The sequence below is a fragment of the Lepus europaeus genome, chromosome 16 (assembly GCF_033115175.1).
Source record: "Lepus europaeus isolate LE1 chromosome 16, mLepTim1.pri, whole genome shotgun sequence".
Taxonomy (NCBI): Eukaryota; Metazoa; Chordata; class Mammalia; order Lagomorpha; family Leporidae; genus Lepus; species Lepus europaeus.
Window position 1 is genome coordinate 39,862,261 of NC_084842.1, and position 23,117 is coordinate 39,885,377.

The 23,117-nt window shown below is 45.1% G+C and overlaps 1 protein-coding gene across 1 annotated transcript in view; it reads left to right on the forward strand.

Moving 5' to 3' along the window:
• Positions 1-8,830: 8,830 nt before the first annotated feature.
• Positions 8,831-23,117, forward strand: part of MFAP3L (microfibril associated protein 3 like) — a 40,757-nt gene continuing 26,470 nt past the window's right edge. The window contains exon 1 of the mRNA XM_062213467.1: positions 8,831-8,909. Within this exon, the coding sequence (XP_062069451.1) occupies positions 8,863-8,909 (47 nt within the window). The 5' untranslated portion in view covers positions 8,831-8,862. The remainder of the gene's footprint in view (positions 8,910-23,117) is intronic.

The following is a 23,117-nucleotide window of genomic DNA, read 5'->3' on the forward strand; positions in this document are numbered from 1 at the left end:
AACAACAAGGTATCTCCCATGTTTCTGATGTACCTGTCATATTCCATCATGCTTTTAATAACTTGTTCGACACAAGTATTATTTAAAGGAAATCTATGCCTGAGCCAGAATCTTCTAAGAAATAATCAACCACTTAATAACATTGTCTTGGAGCCTGCATTGTGGTGCAGCTGGTGAAGCTTCTGCTTGTGACACCAGCACCCCCTACTGGAGTGCTGGTGCAAGTCCTGGTTGCTCTGCATCCATCCAGCTCCCTGCTATGGCCTGGGAAAACAGCGGAAGATGGCCCAAGTACTTGGGCCCCTACCACCCACAAGGGAGACATGGATGGAGTTCTGGGCTCCTAGATTCAGCCTGGCTCAGCCCTGTCTGTTATAACCATTTGGGGAGTGAAACAGTGGATGGAAGATCTCTTTCTCTCTGTGTCTCTCCCTCTCTTGTTCACTCTACCTTTCAAATAAATAAAGAATAAATCTTTAAAAAATAAAAAGACTTGGCCTTTGAAAATTGTACTGAAAGGCAAAGAAGGAATGCTATCAGAGGGCAACAGCTTGGCTTGGATCTGACAAGTGTCTAAAGTCCTTCCAGCTCCTCGTTTCCCCATCAGTGTTCTCCTGAGTCATCACACAACATTATGAAAGGACAGCGAACTCTCAAGAAAAATAAATAGCTTGAGTATGAGTGAAAACAAGAGACAGAAAATCGGGTTAAGACCTTTAGAACTCAAAGCAGCCAAGTGCCAAAAGGAGTACAAAGTCAAAATAAAAACAACTCCAAGCTGTGAAACGAATGGAAGCCAGAGTGAAGGGGCATGGCTTTCCTATAAGTGACTACTTTGGGATCCTTTTATAAGATTAACACCTTCCAAGCTGTCCCTGGTGACCTCAGAATGTGGGTCCAGCGCTGGGAGGATTAGAGGTTGGTAAATAGCTAACAGATAACGGGCAGTTTTGCTCCAAGTGAACTCATTACCCATTATGTCTCTTATGGGCAATAAGCAATAGTGGACTTTTAATGTAATTAAATCTAATATTCATGCAACAGTCAAAGATTCTGAAGAAGGCTAGGTATTCCCCTTTTAAGCTTAGTCCATTTTCAGTAATTAGAACTGAAGGCAAAAGCATACACATGGCACTATTAATCACTGAAATCAATCATGTCAAAGAGATCTGCATGGTCCTTTTTTACTCTGCTGTTCTCTCCCTGTCATTGCCAGCCAATGTCATTACATTTATTAGTAATTCTGAGCTGCACTTCTTATCCCATACACTCCTTTCTGTGAGCAGGAAGTCATAATTTCTATTCAGTTTAAGAAAATTGTCCCCATTTCGTTCTTACATACAATCACAACAATCCTCAATTTTAGGGACAGTTAAGTTAAACATGTCTTTAAAATTCCTATTAAAGCAGTAAGGAAGGCTTATTGAAAATAATAGCAGAGGGACTGGCGCTGTGGCACGGTGGGTTAACGCCCTGGCCTGAAGCGTCGGCATCCCATATGGGCACTGATTTGAGACCCGGTTGCTCCTCTTCCGATCCAGCTCTTTGCTGTGGCCTGGGAAAGCAGTAGAAGATGGCCCAAGACCTTGGGCCCCTGCACCCATGTGGCAGACCTGGAAGAAGCTCCTGGCTTTGGATTGGCACAGCTCCGGCCATTGCAGCCAATTGGGGAGTGAACCGTTGGATGGAAGACCTCTCTCTCGCCTCTCCTCTCTCTGTGTAACTCTGACTTTCAAATAAAAAAATAAATCTTAAAAAAAAAGAAAATAATAGCAGAAATGCTAAGCTAGTCAAACAAAAAACCTATGAACCATGATACTGAAAAAATAACCACTACTTTTCAGTTAGGTTGTTCATTCCAAGTTGTTCATATACTTTGCCAGACATTCATCTGAACATATTAGTATCTTGGTCTTTTTGCTGCCTGACCAAAATCCAGGAGAATTATATTGGTAATAGATCTGAAATATCTCAACAAAAAGAAAAGCAGGATCAATACCACATAGACGTGAGACCAAAGTCTTAATGGCATTCCCGACCAACCAAGAGGACTGACAGTATCTGTATTTTAAAATGTCTACCTCCAAGACATCCTAACAAGTGGCTCTAACACCAGCTACACTCTGTAAGTCAACAAGGCATCTGTTCTGTGCCAGAAATCATGCTGGATTGGATTGAAAAGACTCCTAAAGAGAAGCTGCAGAGCTGAGATAAGTATATGCCTGAAAATCAAGTGCAGTCCAAATAAGGAGGACTATTTCCTCAGGTGGGTAATTGCAGTTAAAACATAACCTCCACACAATTCCTCAATAAAGGAAAACTATTCATAAGCAGACTCATACTTGATAGAGATCAACATGAACAAAGCAATCACTCCTGGAATTCAGTACAAATTGTATTTACCTGGGGGGAAAGAGCAAGCATTTTAAGGGTGGGCGTTCGGCACAGCAGTGAAGACACTGCTTGAGACACCCACACCCCATGTTAGAGTGTCTGGTTTGAGTCCTGGCTCCATTCCCAATTTTCACTTCACTGCTAATGCACACCCTAGGAGGCAGCAGGTGATGGCTCCAATAGTTGAGTCCCTGCCTTCTATATGGGAGCCCCAGATCGAGTTCCAGAATCCTGGCTTTGGCCTGGCCCATCCCTGCAGGTGAGCATTTGGGAAGTGAATTCAATGACAGAAGACCTCTGCCTGTCCATCTCTGTCTCTGCCTTTCAGATGGAAAAAAGAAAAAGAAAAAAAGAAAAGAAAGGAAGGAAGAAAACCATACTGAAGTTTACCACACTTGGACTGTGCCTTTGTGGGGAAGAAAAAAGTTTCAATTGGTCAGGAAACTTCATTTCTGTGTAGGGTTGGATTTCAAAATTATGACATCATCCAAAGTAAATTTTAGTGCCAACCTTGCTTTCCTTTTGTAACAACTCACTTGTAGATGTCCTGGGGCTTCGGCTCCTCTCTGGTAGGGCCTGTCAGGGTGGGGCCTGGGCTTTGCACAACTGCTTTCCTGCTTTATGGAAACCTCACAGAGCAGAGGAGAAAGTCCTCAGAAAAGAAGCCATATGCCCATTTAAAACAAGGCTTTTTGGACTGGAAGTGTCCTCCAAATCCTTCCACAGGAAAGCCAATGTTCTCTACCTACCGACTGCCTGGCCAGTGCATTATTCTCCCAATTTTTGCCTCTGTGAGGACCCTGGGATCCCAAAAGACTTTTGTGACCCCCCTTCCATTCATCTTTGTCTTTTCTCTCCCTGCCTGTGCCACACTTCAAGGTTTCACCTCAGCCTTTGCCCTGGTAGGAGCTTGTGTCCACACCCAGACTTTTGGTTCCACATTTACCCAAAAGACAAAAAACAGAATTTGCTTTCCTTCCTCCTTAATTCTAGTAAAGTACTATTCAAAATAGACAGGGCCATGAAAACCACTCACACACAAAATCAGAAATCAACTTGCTGAGTTTACTACGAATTTCTCATCGAGCAGAAGCGAAGGCTAAGTTATTCCAGCTGAGGTTACAATGAAGTCGCCAAAACCTTCTGTGGGCCTTGAGAATCCTTATTCTGAGCAAAGTGGTTTCTGGGGACAAAGGATTCACCTGCGGGCCACACTCCTGGAGAAAACACGGATGTTGATTTCAGATGTTTGTCAGCCAGTGATGTCTGCTTGCCTGCTCATTTGATGATTTGGATCCCCTAACTCCAACCTCATATGGTGGGAATGGGGAAGCTTGGCCTCTCTCCTTCCTAGTGAAAGTGTATATATATAAGACTTGAATCTTCCAGAATCCAAGGACAAATCACTTGCTGTCAAGTTCTTTACAAAGAGTCCTCTCCGGAGCTCAGCCACCTCGCTAGTCAGTATGTCCAGAGCTATTTTATGCCTCTCTCACTTACAGCTTCCCTCTAACCTCCCCATGCAAACACTCACTCACTGCTTAGGAAATCCCCATCGCTGCACACAGGAGGCAGAATTCTGGTTCATCCTTTCTCTGACCAATATTTTATGTCCCTAAATCTGAGTCACTGTCTAGAATGAAGCTCTGGAGGGTGAAGTCTCATTTGTGTCATGGCCACTAGTGTCCCCAGCTGGCAAACTTGTGCAGGAGGGAGGATTCTGGTGTGGTCTTGGAGAGTGGTCCAGGAAGGGTGTGGATCTTTTGCCCCATGGGAGTTGCAGGCGTGCCGTTTGATCCTTTAATTGTCTGCTCTTTCCAGATGGAGAGCTACTTAGACCACACACCATGCATATCTCCAAAGGACCAACATTCATGCTCTAATTTCAGAAAGAGGAAGGAAACATTTGCCTAATACTGACTCAGCCTTCTTATTCTCCTGGGCCAGAGAGTCACAAGATATAGAGAGAAATATTTGCTTCCTTTTATTTTTTCCCCCAACTGTCTTCTTTAGTGTGTTCTTTCAAACTTCTAAGAAGAAGGAAATGGTATTTCAACTCAAATACAACTTTTAGTCCTCTTCCTGGAAGGGTATGAGATTGAAACTTCCAGTGTCCCACTCATTGTATGCCCAGGGAGGCAGAATTTAGGATAGAGGTGCAGGAGAGTGGCACCTGTCCTCCACTGGTTGGTGCCCAAGCAAAACCCTATGTAGCTCAACAAATGGAAAAACAGGTGGCTATTTCATTAGGTTAGTCTTCTACGTTTTCCAACCTCTCAAATATAAGCTAGGACTGTTCAACAAGTACGAACATATATCATGCATTTTTTAAATGGACTGATAATAGCCCTCCCATTCACATGTATCTTTTTGCCAAAGAAATCCAATACAAGTGGCCAGCATTGTGGCACATTTGCTCGAGCTCTCTCTCTCTCTCTCTGTCTTCCCCTCTCTCTCTTTCTGTAACTCTGCCTTTTAAATAAATGAATAAAATAAAAAAAAAATAGGGGCTCCATGAAGTTTTAGACCAGCAGTGATTATTTTCCATTTAATCTATATGATTTGGAACTATTTCTCAAATGTACTATACAGAAGCATCTGGGAAGCTTGCTAAAAAGCACTGCCTTTTGGACCAGTCTATCCAGCAAGGCTGGAATGCGTTCATCACCAACCAGGGGATGATGAAGGTAGTCTGTCCTCTATACTTAGTTCTAGGTGTTTTCAGCAGATAATATGAGCTGTTAGAGCTGCAAAAATTAGTTAATTCCTAAAGAGTTGATGTGCCCTCTGGGATGCCAGAGAAAAAATAAACAAAATCTATTCTGAGGAGTAAACACGTACTTAGAAGCTACACCAAGGAACAAAGTGCGGTGATAGAGAACAATGGAATTTGTGGCTTAATTAGCAACACCGTGCTGTGCTTCATGCAGTTACAGACCAATAAAACAAGTACAGCAGAGTGGTTTACAAAACCTCCCAGTTTTTAAAGTTGAAGAAAGTTCACTGGGTTTAAGGCAGTCAAACCTGAGATCTCAATCGTATTACCTAAAGGTGCATATCCACTCCACAGGTTGTATGTGATATGACTTTGTTCAGGTATTTTTTCTTTGTAATCTATTTACAACTTTCAAAAAGAGTTTTTGAAAAGTCATAAACTTTAAATATTACATGGATGCATATGTTTGTCTTTCATTTATTAAGCAGAATTCTAATGAGGACTGAAAACAAAGGCCATTGAGACATAGTCCTTGCTCTCAAGTTTGCTACAGTGTACTGGAGGCGATGAGGGAAAATGAATCAATGTTAGGTGTCCAAGTGGAGACGCAGCTGAAGCATTCATGAGGAAGTCACCTTGGAAGCTCAGAGGACATTCAACCTGGACTCAGTCTGAAGACGTAAGTTTCCCAGGTGAACAAAAGGAAAGGAGAGACAGAACAACTAACAGGTATGTGGAAGTCATATGATCTAATTCAGATTGGCTAAGACATGGGATACTAGGGGACACTGGCTGGAGACTTCTAACCTCAAAAGCAGGGACCTGTTCATACTCAAAACTGGGATCTTATCCTGAGGGTACTATGATTCATTTGTGGATTTTTAGCAGACATATTATATTATAATAAAATTTGCTTAAAAAGAAAAGTGTGGAGTGGGTGTTTAGCCAAATGGTTAAGATGACAAAGTTCCATATTCAAGTGCAATTCCCAGCTCCGGCTCCTGACTCAAGCTTCCTGCTAATTCAGACCCTGTGAGGCAACAGCGATGGCTCAGGTAATTGGTTTTTGCCACCCTTGTGGGAGACCTGGATTGCATTTCCAGCTCCCAGCTTCAGCCCTGCCTACCAGGGTGGACTGCGCCAGGTGACCAGCTGGCTAACAAGGGAGAGGTAGATGAACGCATCTAGGATAATACAGATTTATGATGTGCATGGCTGAAAAACTGGGAGTGCCAGCAATCAAACTAGGAAATATAAGCAGAACAGCTGCAGTTCACAGGTCCTGTAGGGGACATGGGGATCCAAGTTTCCTGAGGCGCAAACCTGAGCATGCCTGAAATAAACAACTATGGGAATGAACAACTGGCATGGCCACAGGGGCCACAGGGGGCACAGAGCCCCTAGACAATGGCAATCATCAAAGATGAGGGCAGAAAGATAAAGGTTACAAAACCATCCCCCAACCCCAACCTCCCTCAGCTGGGAGGTACAAAAGAGGAGAACCTGGAGAAGGAGGATGAGAAGGAACAGAAAGAAAGGGTCACATCATGAAAGCCTGGGGGAGCAGAAAGTTCACACAAGTGGGAATGGAGTACAGACTGTCAGACATCTTGCCCACCCTTACTCGGGCTAGACTACTTGTGGTGTGGATCTCTACCAAGTTCAAAAGCAGGGCGTGGGCTGTATCAACAATAATGGGATCTCAAAGCTCAGGAGGCACATGAGGGCGGTATCAGCACAGGTTAGGACTTGAGTGGGCAGCACCTAAGTGAACGTGTTCTTCCTGGAGTGACCTTCCACTAAGAAGATGTCTCCAACCAGGCGGAAGCTGATCTGGGGCTGGGTGAGGCTGAGACAAAACAAAGGTCAGCTCCTGCTAAGGTCATTTTCCATTGTTACACCACACTCCACTGGGCAGCTGATCCACCTGTCTTCTCCCTCCTCAGACAGAACACTGACAACCAACCCCGTTCCCCTCCTTGGGCTCAAAGAAAAGTTTTCTCTGGGTTCTGGAAGTTACTAATTTCAAGTCTGTAAAACCTTTCCTTTGTAATCTTTTTCCACGTGTCAGTCTTTCTTCTGTGCACGGGGATTGAAGGCAAGTTCCCACACCCACCTCAAGTATTTGTTAAGATAACAGGAGAGCATTTTGCAGCTTTTCATAGATTTTGGAAGACAAGGGTGAAGGGAGGAAATAGGCAATGCAGAAATGCCTGAGAAGGAAACCAAGTACAACACTGCTGCGGAATTATTTGAAAGTGGGGACACGGGTTAAATATTCATCAACAAGTGAAAATTTAGCTCTGTGGTGCAATTGTAAGTTATGGTTATTAAGCACTTAGATGTCGGTTTATTGGAAGAAAGTTCATTGATATAAGACGTAATAGTGAAATAAATAAAATTGTTACTGGAGACGCTATAAAAGTGATACCACCATAGGATCATTTCAGTCTTGCAGGGGAAAAGCAGGCTTCGGTTGCCTCCCAAGCTGGACACGGTGCTCCGACACCGCACGAGGCCCTCGGCGCGGGTGACCCGTCCGCGGCCCCAGGCCGTCGCGCCCGTCTGGAGCCCCCCATACGCCGCGTCCCGAGCGCCGGTGTGGTGAGGAGCGACAGCAGCCGCAGCCGCAGCCGCAGCCACCTGGGACGACCACGCGCGCCGTCCCGAGCATGCTCAGTCGGGTCCTGACCCACTTCTGCCCGTCGCAGGTCGGCGAGCGGGGTGAAGGCGCTGCCGGAATCCGAGAGGAGCCAAGAGACGGCGAGCAGCTGACAGCCTCCTCTCCCAGACATCGATTCCTGACCCGGCGGCGGACAGCCCGGGTCGGCTGCAGGCGCCACCGGGAGCGTCAGTCCGGAAAATCCACCTCTCCGGGTTTTCTTAGCCGCCGGAGCAGAAGAGGGCGGAGCCGAGCAGCAGGCGCGGGGAGGCGTGGCCGAAGGGGGCGGGCACAGAGGCGCCGGGGGGCGGGGCCTGGCCCGGACCGGGGCGAGCGGCGGTCTCTGTGAAGTCTGGAAAAAAAGTCTACACTGCAGGATCGTGCGGGGAAACTTCTGCGGGTGTCAAAAAATAAACACATTTAGGGCAGTCTTTTTTTTTTTTTAATTAAGAGCCATTTTTCATTAGAGAAAACGTAGAAACTATAAATTTAAAAAATATACGGAAAATTAATTTAAAAGTAACCCCGAACCCCACTGCCCCGCGGCAGCAGCGGGCGCCCCGCCGGCCTCCCGCGCCGCGCCGCGCTCTGACACGGCAGCCGGCCTCGCGCCGTCGCGTGGGCTGCGTGGCTCCCGCTCCCGGCCCGGCACGCGGCCCCGGCCAGGCGCCTCCTCAGCACTCGGGCGACGCATCGCCACGGCACGCGACACCGGAGCCCCGCGGCGTCGGAAAGAGATCGACTGAGCCCCGGCTGGCCGATCCGACCTCCTCTGAGGGAAGCTCCCGCCGCTCCCGCCGCTCCCGCACGATCGCCCGCCCCCGCCCCGCCCCGCCCCGCCCGCGGCCGCCGCCAAAACCCGGCGGCGACGCCCGCTCGGCTCCGCGCCTCCGCACCGCCCGGCGGGCCGCACTGGGCATGCTCGGCGCCGGCCGGCTCCGGCTCCGGGAGGTGGGAGGTCCGCACTCGCGGCCGCCCGCCGTGCAGCCCGCATCGCTGCCAGGCGCCGGCGGAGGCGGCTCGCCCGCAGCAGGCGCTGGCAGGCGTCGGGCGCAGGGCCGGGGGCGCGGCGGCAGCGGTGCGGCTGGCCATGGCGAGGGGTGCGCGGCGACCCCCCGAGTGGCGCTGCGGTGTCAGGTTAGCTGGGGCGTCCCTGGAAACGGCGCGGCGGGGCTCGGCGGGAGGGAGCCGTACCCGGTCGGCGGCCGGGGCCGCGGAACTTTCGGGTGCCTGGGCTGGCGGAGCCCGCCGCGAAGGCTGCGCGCGGGAAGACCGCAGCCGCCGGCCGCGGAGGGTCGCGGGATGCTGGGAGATCCGTCCCGGGCGGCGGCTGGCGGGCAGGGGACAGCCGCGTCCCGGGGTCGCGTCCTCACCTTCCGAGGGCGAGAGCCCCGGTGTCCCCTGCGCGCCTTCGGGGAGCCTCCCGCGTCTCCGGAGGAGAAAAGGACGCCAGGCAGTGGCGGGGGTGCGGTGGGGGGGGGCCTTCGCCCATCCGGGGGTCACTCGGAGCCCCGTGCCTCAGTTTACCCGCTTAGGCACGAGGCTGCCCCGGCCGCGGCGCCTAAGGTCTTGAGTGCGGGTTCCCCATCGGGAACCGAGAGGGCGCCGCGTCCTCCTGCCGCAGGAGTGCTGGAAGCTCCGAGTGCCACGAGCCGCCGCCTCTCGGCCGGAGCTCTTGGAGTTTGTCGCATTTGCCACCACAGCAGGTTGACAGCGAATTGCTTGTTGGCTTAAAGTGGGGAAACGTGCTTCAGTGGGCTTAGGAAATACAGTAATTGCAGAACTGATTTATTTTAAGCCTAATGTTTAACACCATTACCTCTTCCAAAAAAAATTACTTGACTTGCAAATTCCAAGATGCGTAAAGCGAGCTAGCAAAAAAGCAAGAAGAATCTTTGCAGGTCTATTATGTACTCATAATGTAGAAAATAATGTTATGGTTGAATTGTTATTTAAGAATACTTGTTAGCAGAAGAGCGGTTACTGTAGCAGTCTATTTTGCCTTATCTTGATTTTATTCTTAAAGTCTTGGAAACATAGCATTGCAGAAGAGCAATGTTTTTTGAGATTTTCTCACTTTTGTTTCTAAGTGAAACACATTTTTTCAGTTGCTACTATGTTGAAACATAGTAAAATTTCAGTATGAAATCCAAGATGGAAAAAGATGTCTTTTAAAACAACGTAGCTCTAGTGACATTTTACATATTACAGAAAAATGCACTTTGTGTGCCCCACTGCAGTTTTTGCAGTTTCTTCCTAAAACATTTAGCACTGCAGCTATAAGAATTACCTGCATCTAATAGGAGAATGGTAGACAATCCTTATTCTAGCAAGAACAAGTTCTGCCTCTAACCACAGCTAAATTCTCAAGCCTGTTTCCATAAGTATTGCTTAATGGGTTCAATTGTTTTACTTGTTAAGTTTGTTGTAAAACTTCTTGTTTGCATTTTTAATAGACCTTAATAGACTTTAAGATGGTATTGACTTTTCATTGGGTTGTGAATAGCTTTCAAAAGTAGGGGCTTGCTTATAAGCCGGAGATGGCTCCAGCTCTAATTCCAGATATTTGGGTGATTTTCCCAGATTGGCTGTGTGCTGTACTTGTACACAACTGAGATTTAATAACAGGAAAGCCTTGAGCTATTGGAACAGCAGTAGCAGCAGCAGCAGGATTACTATTTGTGAAAGTTAGACCTTCACTTCTCATTTTAGCCACATAGTTTGGTTGGGGATATTCATTGCTTCTAAATGTATTTCTAAGGACTTTTAGAAAAATTGAGAAGTTTAAAAAACTCAGACACAGATACTGAGTTGATTTAAATTTTTTGTTGACACATAATAATTGTCCATATTTATAGGCTACAACGTGATACTTTGATATATGTATATAAAATGTAATGAGCAAATCAGGTAGCTAGCTTTGTGCTTCCTTTTTCTTTAAAAATGCATCAGGTTTAAAATCTATGCATGGTTTGTTTCCTAATATGCATTTTCCATGAACTTTCTAAAGACTCCCTGGTATGAATGGATTTCAAAATTTTTTTGCACCAAAACAAACTTTTAATTCTATTTTCCGTGAAATTTTTGACATACCCTTCTATGCGGGTCTCATTCTCAGATTGCATTCCCAAATGGAAGCAACCTTAGCCTTGGGTTTTTCCTGACATAGAGGAAGCAGCTAGGCCTTATTTACCTTTTGTGAAGAAGAGGTTTAAGACAGATCAATAGCCCTTTTCCTGATCTAAAAATCCCAAGCCATGAAATTCAACCAAAGGCTTATACACACTGCCCTTAACTTCAAAACTTCTACATTCTCATAACCTAAAACCAACAAAAACCAACAGGGGTTAGGTTGAAGAGGGAGTCTGTTATTGCTCATGAAGGAAAAGTAACAAAGTAGAATTTGTATTTAAGTTACAAAACAGGTGATAATTGTTTATCTTTTGTACTAAACTATTGGGTTCTTGCAGCTCAACTGCTAGGGACATAATTTTTAGTTTTGTTTCCATCTTAGGTACTTTGATACGATGTTGTCACATCAACTATTCATGGCAAACTATTGCCTTTAAAAGTAGATCTTCCCCATTTATATATATATATATATGTATATATATTATATAATATAATATATATTCAAATTCTTTGGCTTGCAATTTAAATACTTGAGTCTATTTAAATTTGACTTGCTTTGGATTTTTATTCTATTTCTAAAGTGAGATACTGAAATACCAAATAAATATTCTAGCCAAGTTGTGTTTAACACAGCTCAAGCCAATTTCTTAGGCAAGTGGGATGGTTTTTTGCTTTTTTTTTTTTTTTTTTTAATATCACTTCTAACTCAGCCTCTAACCCAGCACTTGGAATGTGACTAATCTCGTCTAGCTTAGCTCAGGAGGACCCGTAAAACTTGGACAGTATTTTGTATTCCATGGTCAATCACATTAAAGTTAGGGATAGGGGCCCCGGTGCTAACATTCCATATAGGTGCCAGTTCAAGTCCTGGCTGTAAGGCTGCCACAAAACACCAAACACCAGAGTAAGGGAAAGGGTTTATTGGGGGAAACCCGACAGACGGGAGGGAAGGGGAGAAGAAGGAAAAGAGGGAGGAGAGCGTAAGAGAGTGAGAGACATCAAGAGACAGAGAGAGAGGCCATGAATTCAACACTGGTGGTTGGGCCATGGGGTCTCCTGGCTTCCAGCAACGGTGGTGGGAGCTAGAGCCTATGATGGTGTTCAGGCTGTAGATCGTACCATAGATAAGACTGCGCCATTATTTTTTTAAAAGATTTATTTATTTATTTATTTATTTAAAAGAGTTACACAGAGAGAGGAGAGGCAGAGAGAGAGAAAGAGGTCTTCCATCTGATGGTTCACTCCGGAGTCAAACTGGCCGCAACGGCCGGAGCTGTACCGATCGGAGTTTCTTCCAGGTCTCCCATGCGGGTGCAGGGGCCCAAGGACTTGGGCCATCCTCCACTGCATTCCTTTCCCAGGCCACAGCAGAGAGCTGGATCGGAAGTGGAGCAGCCGGTCTCAAGCAGGCGCCTATATGGGATACCTGCGCTTCAGGCCAACATGCCGGCCCCAGGACTGTGCCGTTTTACTAACACTGGCTGCTCTACTCCCAATCAAGCTCCCTGCAAAAGGCCTGGGAAAGCAGTGGAAAGTGGCCCAGGTACTTGGATCCCTGCACTGATGTAGGAGACCTGGAAGAAGCTCCTGGCTCGGATCAGCCCAGCTTCTGCTGTTTTGGCCATTTGGGGAGTGAATCAGTGGGTGGAAGATCGATCTCTCTCTGTCTCTCCCCCTCCTTCTCTCTAATTATGCCTTTCTAATAAATAAATAATTAATTAATCTAAAAAAAGTTACGGATAGCTTTAAGGTACCACTGGTTTAAATTTACCTTCCTGGAATGGTTAAAAGATTAAAGGGTTTGGTTCATTTGGTTTATATGTTATCCTCCAAACAGAAGCCCTGTAAATTTATTGGTCTTGACTCTGCCTCCACTTGAAATCTTTACTCATTAAAATATCACATTAATTTTTCCTTCCTACAGACTGTTATAGTTAGGCCTTGAGGCTGCAGAAATGAATAAGACGTGGTGACTCACCATCTAATTGGAGAGAGATGCCTGAGGATGAATAAATTGCAGTATGAGATAAGTGCTCCAGGAGAGGCATGCACATGGGACTGGGGAGACAGAGAGGGATGAGTTCCTTGGACTGGAGATGAGGAGGGTCTCAAGGAGGTGGTGACATTTCCATAGGACCTTGCCGAGTGCCTTAGGAATTGCTAAGAGTCTTCTAAGCCGAGGAGTAGACACTCCAGGCAGAAAGACCACCATTATGGTAGGCAGAATAATGGCACCCCCAAATATGGAGCTTTGGATTTTGCAGATATACAGGTAAGTTGGGGATTTTGAGATAGGGATGCTATTCTAGATTATCCAGGTGGGCCCAGTGTAATCACAAGAGGTAAGCAATAGAGCAATGCCATATGAGAAAGACTTGACTTGGCTTTGAAGATAGAAGGGGACTGTGAAACACAGAATGCAGGCAGCCTCTAGAAGCAGGCAAAGGCATGGAAACAGATTCTCCCCGAGTCTCCAGAAGGGACAGAGCCCTGTCAACTTTTTTATCTTAGCCCATTAAGACCCGTGTTAAACTTGCAAGCCACAAAACTTCAAGATAATATATTTGTTTTAAGTCACCATATTGGCAGTGATGTGTTCCTAGAGCCATGGAAAACAAGCAGAACCACATACAAAGAGAGGGTCGATATATTGGGAAAATGGGCAGGGACAGGAGGAAGGGATGAAGTGTTCCTTTTGTTGTGATGAGCCAATGTGATGCAAGGAAGTTTGGATTCTAGCCCATTATAGATAAATAATGGGAACCCAGCTAAGGATTTCTAAATAGCAACATGAAATGAACAGACTGCTGCCAGCTTGCTTCTCCTACAAAAGCAATGTGTAGAGCTAAACCCCAGTTTCACAGAGCAGTGTAGTAAAAGGTGTTTAACTAGAGGTGGCCAGTGGCCCATAGAGATCTAGAACCAGCGTGTTGTAAGTCAGATCTATGAGTTGATTCAAAATGACTTTGTGTGTGTGTAAGTTAATACTTTATGAAGAGTTCTATTCACAATTCTTAATAGAAGAAAGGCCTAGGAAGTAAAGCAGAAGGGGCAAGTCCCGTTTCAGTTACTTTGCTTCTTCTCATTGTACTCATAACAGTGGTCTGCTGTTCTGCTGTCTACAAACCATGCACATGTGAGCAGAAAGCTATGAAAGCTCAAGTTTAACAAAATTAACTTGAGAATGACCAGATTTCACATGGGTTAACCCGACAAGTCAGTAATAGCGGCTTCTAATGCCCCGTGCCTGTACTGGCTCAGCTGGAAAATTGCCACAATCAATTAGCAGTGTTTGCCATGGGCTCCATATTTGGCAGGGGATGGGTGACAGCTCTAATACTGGATGACCTAGCTTCTCTGTTTAAATATAAGTAATCCAGTCATTTTTTCCAAACATTCAGCCAGTCTCTTTTATGTACAAGGCCTCAATATCTGCCCTGTAAAAGTTTATGGTCTGGTTGAGTTGACTACTCTGTGTCTGGAAAACCTAAATGAAGCAATCTTCCACCTTGCTGTTACAGAATAACTTATTCAAAACTGAACTACATGTAAGAAAAACTTGGTAAGAGAGCAACTTATTTTCAGACAGTGTGTTAAAATAACCCTAAACTAGCAATATCTGATAGTAGAAACAACAGTAAAAGTTGATTAAAATTTATCTTAATAAAAACAAAACCATACTTTACATTGTGTAGCTTCCATCTGCATAATTTCACAAGATATTTTACTCAGACATCCTTATGTAATGATGCCATACTTCTCTGTCTCTCTCTTTCTCTAAGATTTATTTATTTATTTGAAAGGCAGAATTACAGACAGGCAGAGAGAGAGAGAGAGGTCTTCTATCCACTGGTTCACTCCCCAGATGGCTGCAATGCCCAAAGCTGCACCTATCCGAAGCCAGGAGCCGGGAGCTTCCTCCGGGTCTCCCATGCAGGTGCAGGAGCCCAAGGATTTGGGCCATCCTCCACTGCCTTCCCAGGCCATAGTAGAGAGCTGGATGAAAGTGGAGCAGCCAGTACCTGAACTGGTGCCTGTATGGGATACCGGCACTGTAGGTGGCAGCTTTACCTGTTATGCCACAGAGCTGGACCTGATGCCGTACTTCTCATTCTCCACTACAGAGTACCAGCTCAGTATAAAGCACTCTATTTCTTGGATCTTCTCTGCCTTGATCTTTGGGATACTGCACCCTTAGCTATTCCTATGATTTTTTTAATTGCCCTTTCTCCAAGGGTTTCTTTTCTGCATTCACTGGACCTTTACCTTGGTCTTCTCATCTGTGGCCCAATGTGTTCTTTTCTGGGTGATTTATTTTTCCTCATGACTGCATCAGTAATCCACATACCAGTGTCTGCACATCTTTATTTCAATCTAGCCTCTCTCAAGTCCATGTTCAATCCATTTACTAAGTTATTGATTTATTCAATACTGAGAACTTGAGGTTTTTTCATCCCAGGGAAGGTGTGCAAAAAAGACATGCGAGTGAAATATAAATTTGTGGATAAAGGCTGGGGCTACTTTGGGGAGTACTGGAGGGCTTTGACAGATATGCAAGGTAAAGAACGCAGCATGGCTGGGGACACAGAGCTGTTATGGGGAACTACTAGGAGCTCAGGAAAGGGTCTGTGATGGGGTGGGGGTGATGGCAGGTGGGAAAAGGGGCTGCTCCAGAGAAGAAGTCAAAGAGGTAGATGGGAATCAGGCGCGAAGGATCAAGCATGTCTGTCTTAGAACCTGAGTCTTACACTACTGACAAATGAAAACGTGGACCGTGTTGTAAATCAGCTCTTTTTTCAGTCTGACTTTCACAGCAGCAGGGAACATGGATTGGAGGCAGGCCAGACTAGAGACAGGACTTCAAGGAAGGAGGCTAGTTCAGTGGTGCCCGTAAGAGATGACAAGTACACCAGGGAAAAGCCAAGGGAGATGGTAGCCAGAAACAGGACTGAGAATCTCTGAGATGCAGTGATTGATTTGTATGCCTGGGCAGGGCAAGAAAGGAGGCATTTTAAACAACTCCCATGTAATTAATTAGAGTATCTTAGCCAGGTGCTGCAGTGAGGAGGCAGGCACACCTGTCTTGAGAGATGAGGGGCTGAGAGTGGTTGTGAGGGCTCACCTACAGGGCGAGGCTGGCAGCACCAGAATCATTTCTCAACACGTGGTACAACACTTATAAGAGAGGCATCGCTGATGCTACCACTGCCCCCAGTTCCCCAGCTTCTGGGCAGAGCACTGGGGGCTTGCTGATGGGACCAAAAGAACATTGGTGTGGGTGGATTTGCCTAGTTCTGGATTGAGACAGCAGCTCATTCAGAGCTGGGCCAAAATTGACTTCTTTGTAATCAGTGGGAATGGGAAGCTTGCCGAGCAGATACTTAGATACAATCCTAAGCTTGCCTTCCATTGAATATTTGAGTTTGCTTATGGTGCAAGGAATAACTTAAGGGAAGGGTTTGTTCTTTATTGAAGAAATTAAAAGAGTTGAGCAAAGGGCTCTAGAAGTATCCAATGATAGGGCCAACTGATTTCAGACAGGGCTGGCAGGCACAAGCTCGGGGCTAATTCAGATCACTCCCATTGGCATGTTACGGCTGTACCTGTCGTAGACAAGAAAGGAAGTGTATATTCCCCAGGGCTGTACTTTCTGTCCCTTCTTGAAATTAGTGCAGGCTCTATGTTTGCAGCAATAGGGCCCATGTCAAGGAGACCGGCCACCTCCTTTCTTGCCCAAAGGCCAGACTCCCCTGGCTGGCAGTTAGTACAGAGCAACTGTGTGGAAAGCTGCAAAGCCCACTCTCCCTGGTCCTCAGCAGGGGAAGGTATTTGAATGAAGACTGTGTTAGTGTTTGACTCCAAGCTTTACCCAGGGCTCTCTTCCAGGTCTTGCCAGGCTGCAATGGCTTAAACTTTTAGTAATAGAAGTGGGCATGAGCTGCATTACGCGGCTACTGGCCCAACCTGACTGCTGCTCTGCCTATTGCTTGCCTGTCTTTATGCTGTTTCTGCTGCCAGTCCCAAGATGGAAGAGTTTTTTTGTTTTTTTCCCCACATCTAGGCTATTAGACTTTCTGAAGATAACCTGTTTTTCTCTATTTCAAAATAATTTCAAGGCACTTGAAATTCATTCCCAGGAAACTGTGGAGTGTCACCAGTGCTTCACCTTGCTTAGCCTTTCTCCTCAGTGCCCAGGACCTACGGAGGACTTTGATTCCCTCCTGCCCTTGTGGGACTTCTCATCCTCAACGTGGCTGCCTCTTCTCCCTTCTCAGGGTGTCAGTGTTTGTGTCCTAAGGAATGGGTCATCTGTTCCAAAGCCCTCATTAGCATTCCCCCTTCTTATGAAATAGCATTTCTGGAGGAGGGCCCTACACTCCCAGAATTCTCAAGGTAAGCGTGCACAGCAGACACTCTGCAAGGCCCTGGGGAAAACATTCTGTATTGTGGACTTTTATTCCTCGGCATGCCAGGATTATTTCTGACCCCTACTTGTCTCAACTAAGCCATTACTCCTGCTGGGGGAACTGTCCTCTCTCTTTTATTCCCCTTTCAGGTGTTAGCTAACCCCAGGGAGCAATCTCACCTTCCTAGCTTGTCCTTCTCTGAATTTCTCTGTATTTCTAATACATAGTTAAGTGTATAATTTTTCTAGTGCATAATAATTGCTTTATATTCAGATGTCTCCAAGACTCCAAAGCACCTTTTGTGTAAAGACCTGGTCTTAAGTGTTTTTTAATCCCTACAGCAATTGGTATTCAGCTGCTAATACAGTCTTATAAATACTTTGAGTTTTGTGTAATTGATATGACTGGCTGCTGATTGTTTTTATCACTTAGATAAAGCTGGCTGGCCAGCTGACAGATCATTGAGAACACATGCAAAATGTGCTCGGCCTATCAGGGACTTTGCCCATCAAAGTGAGAGAAAAGCAAAGTTCCTCCCTTCAAAAATTCTGTGTGGAGACCATTGAATGCCTATTTTCTACTTTGTTCTCTTTATGATCATTTGCCGTATTGTCATATCAATATAATATCAGTTTGTCAATGGCACATGGTTTGGGGATGTCTCTGACAAGGCTGGTAGACAATTTTTCAGATCCAAACAAATCCTACAAAGGATTGTTTTATGCACAAAGTTTTAAAGTAACTATCTGGACATGCATGACAGATTGGACATCAGCCCAGGCTGTGTATTCAATCGTTGGTCACGGTGGACAGGGCACAATTGTACTGCACTGAGTCAGAAAATGTGGGCTCTGTGAGTGCTCTCTGTTCGTGGCTTGGGGACTTGGCCCCTGCTTCTCACACTGTCATGTGGGCAGAAAAGTGAAGATCTGCCCTCACTTAAAGAGGTGGTGAGGTTGGGGTGGGGTAACAACTTGGGGGGGGGGGTTGTAAATGTAAATACTGGGCAAATGTAAAGGAAGCTACTGTGCTCTTAAGAGTTACATCAAGGAATCAAGGAGAGTTTGAATTACAGGATCCCCTCTGTTTTTCCCTGAGAGCCAGTTCTTAGTGAAGGAAACTATGAAAACACTTCACTTGCAGGACTGGGAGGAATGTTCATTATGCAATTCTGCTTTGTGATCCTAGGCTGGTAAAGGCGGAAAAGCTATTTTACTGCCCTCTCAACGAGAAGCAAGAGAAGCAAATAGATGGAGTTTTATTCCAATGAAAGAAGAAACCCTAGGTGATCCCTTTCTGAGTCGTGAATCTAAGTGGCCTTACTCAAAAAACTAGAGATACAGGAGTGAGGCTGGTTCCGTATTTTGAAATGCAGGTTAAGTAGGCAATTGCTTTTCATTTCAACAATAAGGGCATATATTTCAGGCATGGAAAGTAGCCCCCACAAACTCACCCTTTTGCAGCCTCTGCCTCCTCTTCCAAGTGACTCAGGACCTCTGCACCCAGAGCCTCCTTTGGAGTACACGACCCTCTTCAGTTTCACAGGGAAAAAAAGGATGCATCTCTGAAATTGAATTTGAAAGAAATACTGGTCTATATTTTCAATTTAGTTTTTTGGTAAAAAAAATAGACATATTTACCTAAAATATCCAAGCAATGGGTGGATTTGTAGGAAATGTAGAGTCAGTGGAAAGGACCAGTAAGTTAGTACTAGATGGAATTTAAAGGGCCTAAAAGTAGAATAAATTCACTCAACATATATTCACATCCTTGCTGCAAAAGAAGCATGTTTTGAGACCCTGGGGACACAGTAGTGAATGACATCAGTGATAGAAGCCCAGCTCTCCAGAAGCTCACATCTTAATGGGGGCAGAAATAGCATATAAATATATAGAAGGGGGACAGCATTGTGATATAGTGGGTAAAGCTGTCACCTGCAGTGCAGGTGTCCCATATGGGCACCAGTTTGACACCCAGCTGCTCCAATTCCGATCCAGCGCCCTGCTGATGTCCCTGGGAAAGCAACGGAGGATGGCGCAAGTGCTTGGGCCCCTGCACCCATGGGGGAGTTCTGGAGGAGGCTCCTGGCTCCTGGCTTCATTCTGACTCATCCCTGGCCATTGTGGCCCTGGAGGGAGTGAACCAGTGGATGGAAGACTCCCCCCCCCCCCTTTCTCTAACTCTGCCTTTCAAGTAAAAAAAAAATCTTTAATAAATAAATATATAGAAGGGGAGTCTTTGAAAAGTTCATGGAAAATTCATATTATAAAAAAAGCATGGATTTCAGTTTTTTTGCACGAAAATAGACTTAGCCTTTAATTCCACTTTTTTCTCAGAGCATTTTGAAGTATCCTCATATACAGCAGTTAAAGCTGTGCAGACAAAGGCAGAGTTAAGGTAGAGAGTGATGGGATGGACACTAGTTTTGCATAGGTGACCAGGGAGGACCTTGTTAATAAGGTGGCATTGAGCGGAGCCCTAATGAGCAGAAAGGAGGCATCCACAACTTGTTCCAGACAGAGGCAATAGTAAGTGCAAGTGTTCTGGTGTGCCTGGCACATTCCAGGATTAGCAGAGCCCAGTGAGGCTAGCAGCTGGTGGGGAGTGTGCCAGGGGGACAGAGGTTGAAAATGCAAATTGTGCAAAAGCCAGGAGCCTACCCTCAGGTCACAGGAAGGCCTTCTCTGGCTCCTACCCTGAATGGAACATGGTTGGGGAACGTACATTACAGTAACTCATGAGTCTTAGTGTTCTCTTTTTTCAAATTTTTGTTTATTTGAGAGAGACAAGGAGGTTCCATCTGCTGGTTCACTCTTCCAACTGCCTGCAACAGCCAGGGCTGGACCACAGCTGAAGCCAGGATCCTGGAACTCAATCCAGGTCTTCCACATGGGTGGCAGGGATAATACATGGGGCGGGGGGCGGGGGAGAAGTGAGAAAAACACTTCCGCTAACAGTACCTTTAGAGTTTACAAAGTATCTAGAATCTGCAAGAAAATATAAGTTCACATTGGCTTCAGGCCAATATTGAAGAAAGTGTATTAAGAATATTGCTCTCTGCTTTGTAGCCATTGTACTCCAAAGGCTTCCCAGGGGACATGGGTTTGCCTCTTCCATCCTGGCAGCAGGGCTCTGTCAACCTGAACTTGCGGGCAGGTAGCTAGGGGTTAGCACTTCAATAAAACCTCTTTCTGATCCATGAGTTCCTCTGGCCTTTTCTTTCTTTCTTTTTTTTTTTTTTTTTAGGCTAGAAAATATTGTGACTCGTGGTGTCCAAGCTTCCAGATAGCCATCAGCTCCTACAGGACTTCACTCTGAATATAGGATTTAATATATTAAATACTCCCAGAGCTTCTTGAGAAATGGAGAAATGGACTTGGGAGCAAATGAAAACAAGAATCCCAAATTGGCAGGATTAGGGCTATAGATTATCAAGTGACATAGCAAATTCATTGGACTAGAATGAAAAATTAAATCTTCCTATGTATGCATTCCAAATACATCAGGAGGATGTGTTGAAAGGTCATTATTTTTAAAGAACAGAGGGGACTGTTGAGGGGAAAAAAAATCCTAACAGTAGTAATATGTTGGGATGGACAGGTGCTTCTGAACCAATAATAGTTTGAGTCAGGAATCTGCTAAGATTGGTGTTGATGCTGACACAGCATGGTGACCCTTTTATCTGCACCACAGTCAGTTTGGAGAACTCTCCTGACAGTATAAAGGTGCTATCAACCATCGACCAGTGCATCTGTCCTGTTTGTATTCAGTTCCTAAGTTTGATTTATTCCCTGGCTCATCAGATACGTGAGGAGATGGCTCTCTGATCAATTACAGACTTACCTTTACTGGATCTAAAACTGTTTTAGTCAACTCATCTACAATGAGACTTTGTGGACAACAAGTCCGTGATGAAACATCAATAAGCTCTTCTAAAAGATACACCTGTGATTAGAATGGCCTTTGTTTCATGTCTTAGTTGCTGACATTTAAAAATTACCTTTATAGAACCAAGAGATTTTAACATAATCTCCATAATCTCTGGCCCCACGTGCATCCCAGGCCCCATTTGGATGTGAGCAGCCATGGGCTTTTTATTCTGGTTTTAAGCCACTAAGTTAATTGTGTGACCCTGGGCAATCATTTATCTTCTCTGGGCTTCCCTTCTCATTTTGTATAAAGGAAAAACCTTTATGAAGACATCTAAAATTTCCTAGGTCTAATGTTCTAGTTCTGTGAATAAATATGTATGATAGACCTTATTTTCATCTTGTTATATTACACCTATAGATAAAAAGCCTTTAATAGAATTTTTTTCTCTCCCTGCTTTATAAGAGTTTGATTTTCAGTTTCTCTGCAGTAGTGAATCCTTGAGGACATCCCTTTTGGTGATCAAGTTAAACCAACTCTTGTGTTTAGTAGGATATCAGTATCTCACTTGCATATTAAAGTTACATTTTTAATGATTTGATGACCCAGGGTAATTTAAACATTTCTTAAAGCTGTACTTCGTATAATTCTTTCTTTCAATCAGAAAAAAATACCATGTAGAAAAAAGTGTGATGAAGATCCAAGAATAGTTTCTTACTACTGTGTACTATTGAAAATACAGTCATATGCTGCCATACAGCTCTCAGTTTGTAACAGTTTATACCTTTGAATTTCATCCCTGCTGCCTGTCATTGTAACACCCTCCATCAGTCAGGTGTTCAGAGAGAGACAGTGAAGCTAGGAGAGGTGAAGGGATCAGGAAGGAGATACCATGGCATCTGCTAGGCTACGCTGGCAGACAGGCCTTCCTCCAAATGCTGCAGCAACAGAGTGCTGCCCAAGAGACTGTTAGTTGAAATTCTTAATTTACGTACATTCCACTGGCAGTGCCAGACATCAGTTTTTGGCAAATGAGATGCTCCTTCCCTAAGAGAGTTGTTGCTATAATTGTAGACATCGCTGGTGTTGCTTTAACCTGCTATAAAATAGTCATTATATTCTGTATGTTCCAATTCTTTTGCCTGTTTGAATCTTCCCCACTGCTTTTAGTTCAGGCCCTTGTTTGTTCTTTCCTTCTTGGATGCTTAAATAGTCTAGGCCACCTCTTCATCAGCAGCCACGCTAAGTCAAGGCCATCTTTTTTTTTTTTTTCTTTTAAAAAATTTTATTTATTTGAAAGGTAGGGTTACAGAGAGGGGAGAGAAAAAATCTTCCATCCACTAGTTCACTCCCAAAATGGGACTGAGCCAGGCTGGAAGCCAGGAGCTTGATACTCCATCCGGGTCTCCCATGTAGGTAACAGGGCCCAAGCACTTGGGCTGTCTTCCACTGCCTTCTCAGGTGCATTAGCAGGAAGCTAGATTGGAAGCAGAGCAGCTGGGATGCCAGTGTAACCTGTAGCACCACAATGCCAGCCCCAATGTCATCTTTCTAAACACAGAACCAGCCATATGCCTATCCATGGCATTTATGGGTTTTAATTATGTGGGAAAGGAAGTTGCAGAACACATCCATAGTCATATACATTTCCCCAGCTGTGTCAGGTTCTCTTTAATCACTATTTCTTTGAATTTGTTGTTCCTTTTTTTGGGTCAACATCTCTCCTCTGCTCCATTTGGTGACTCCATTAAAATTAAACCAAGTATTCACTTCTTCCAGAAAATTCCTGGCTCTTCCAGACCATATGGTTTTCTCCTTATCCCAGGGGATCCTTGATACCCCATTGCTGGACAGTTGTCACATTGACATGTAATTGTGGACTTGTGGTTCTATATCTTCTACCTAGATTCTTGGAAGACCAAGAGTAAAGATTGTG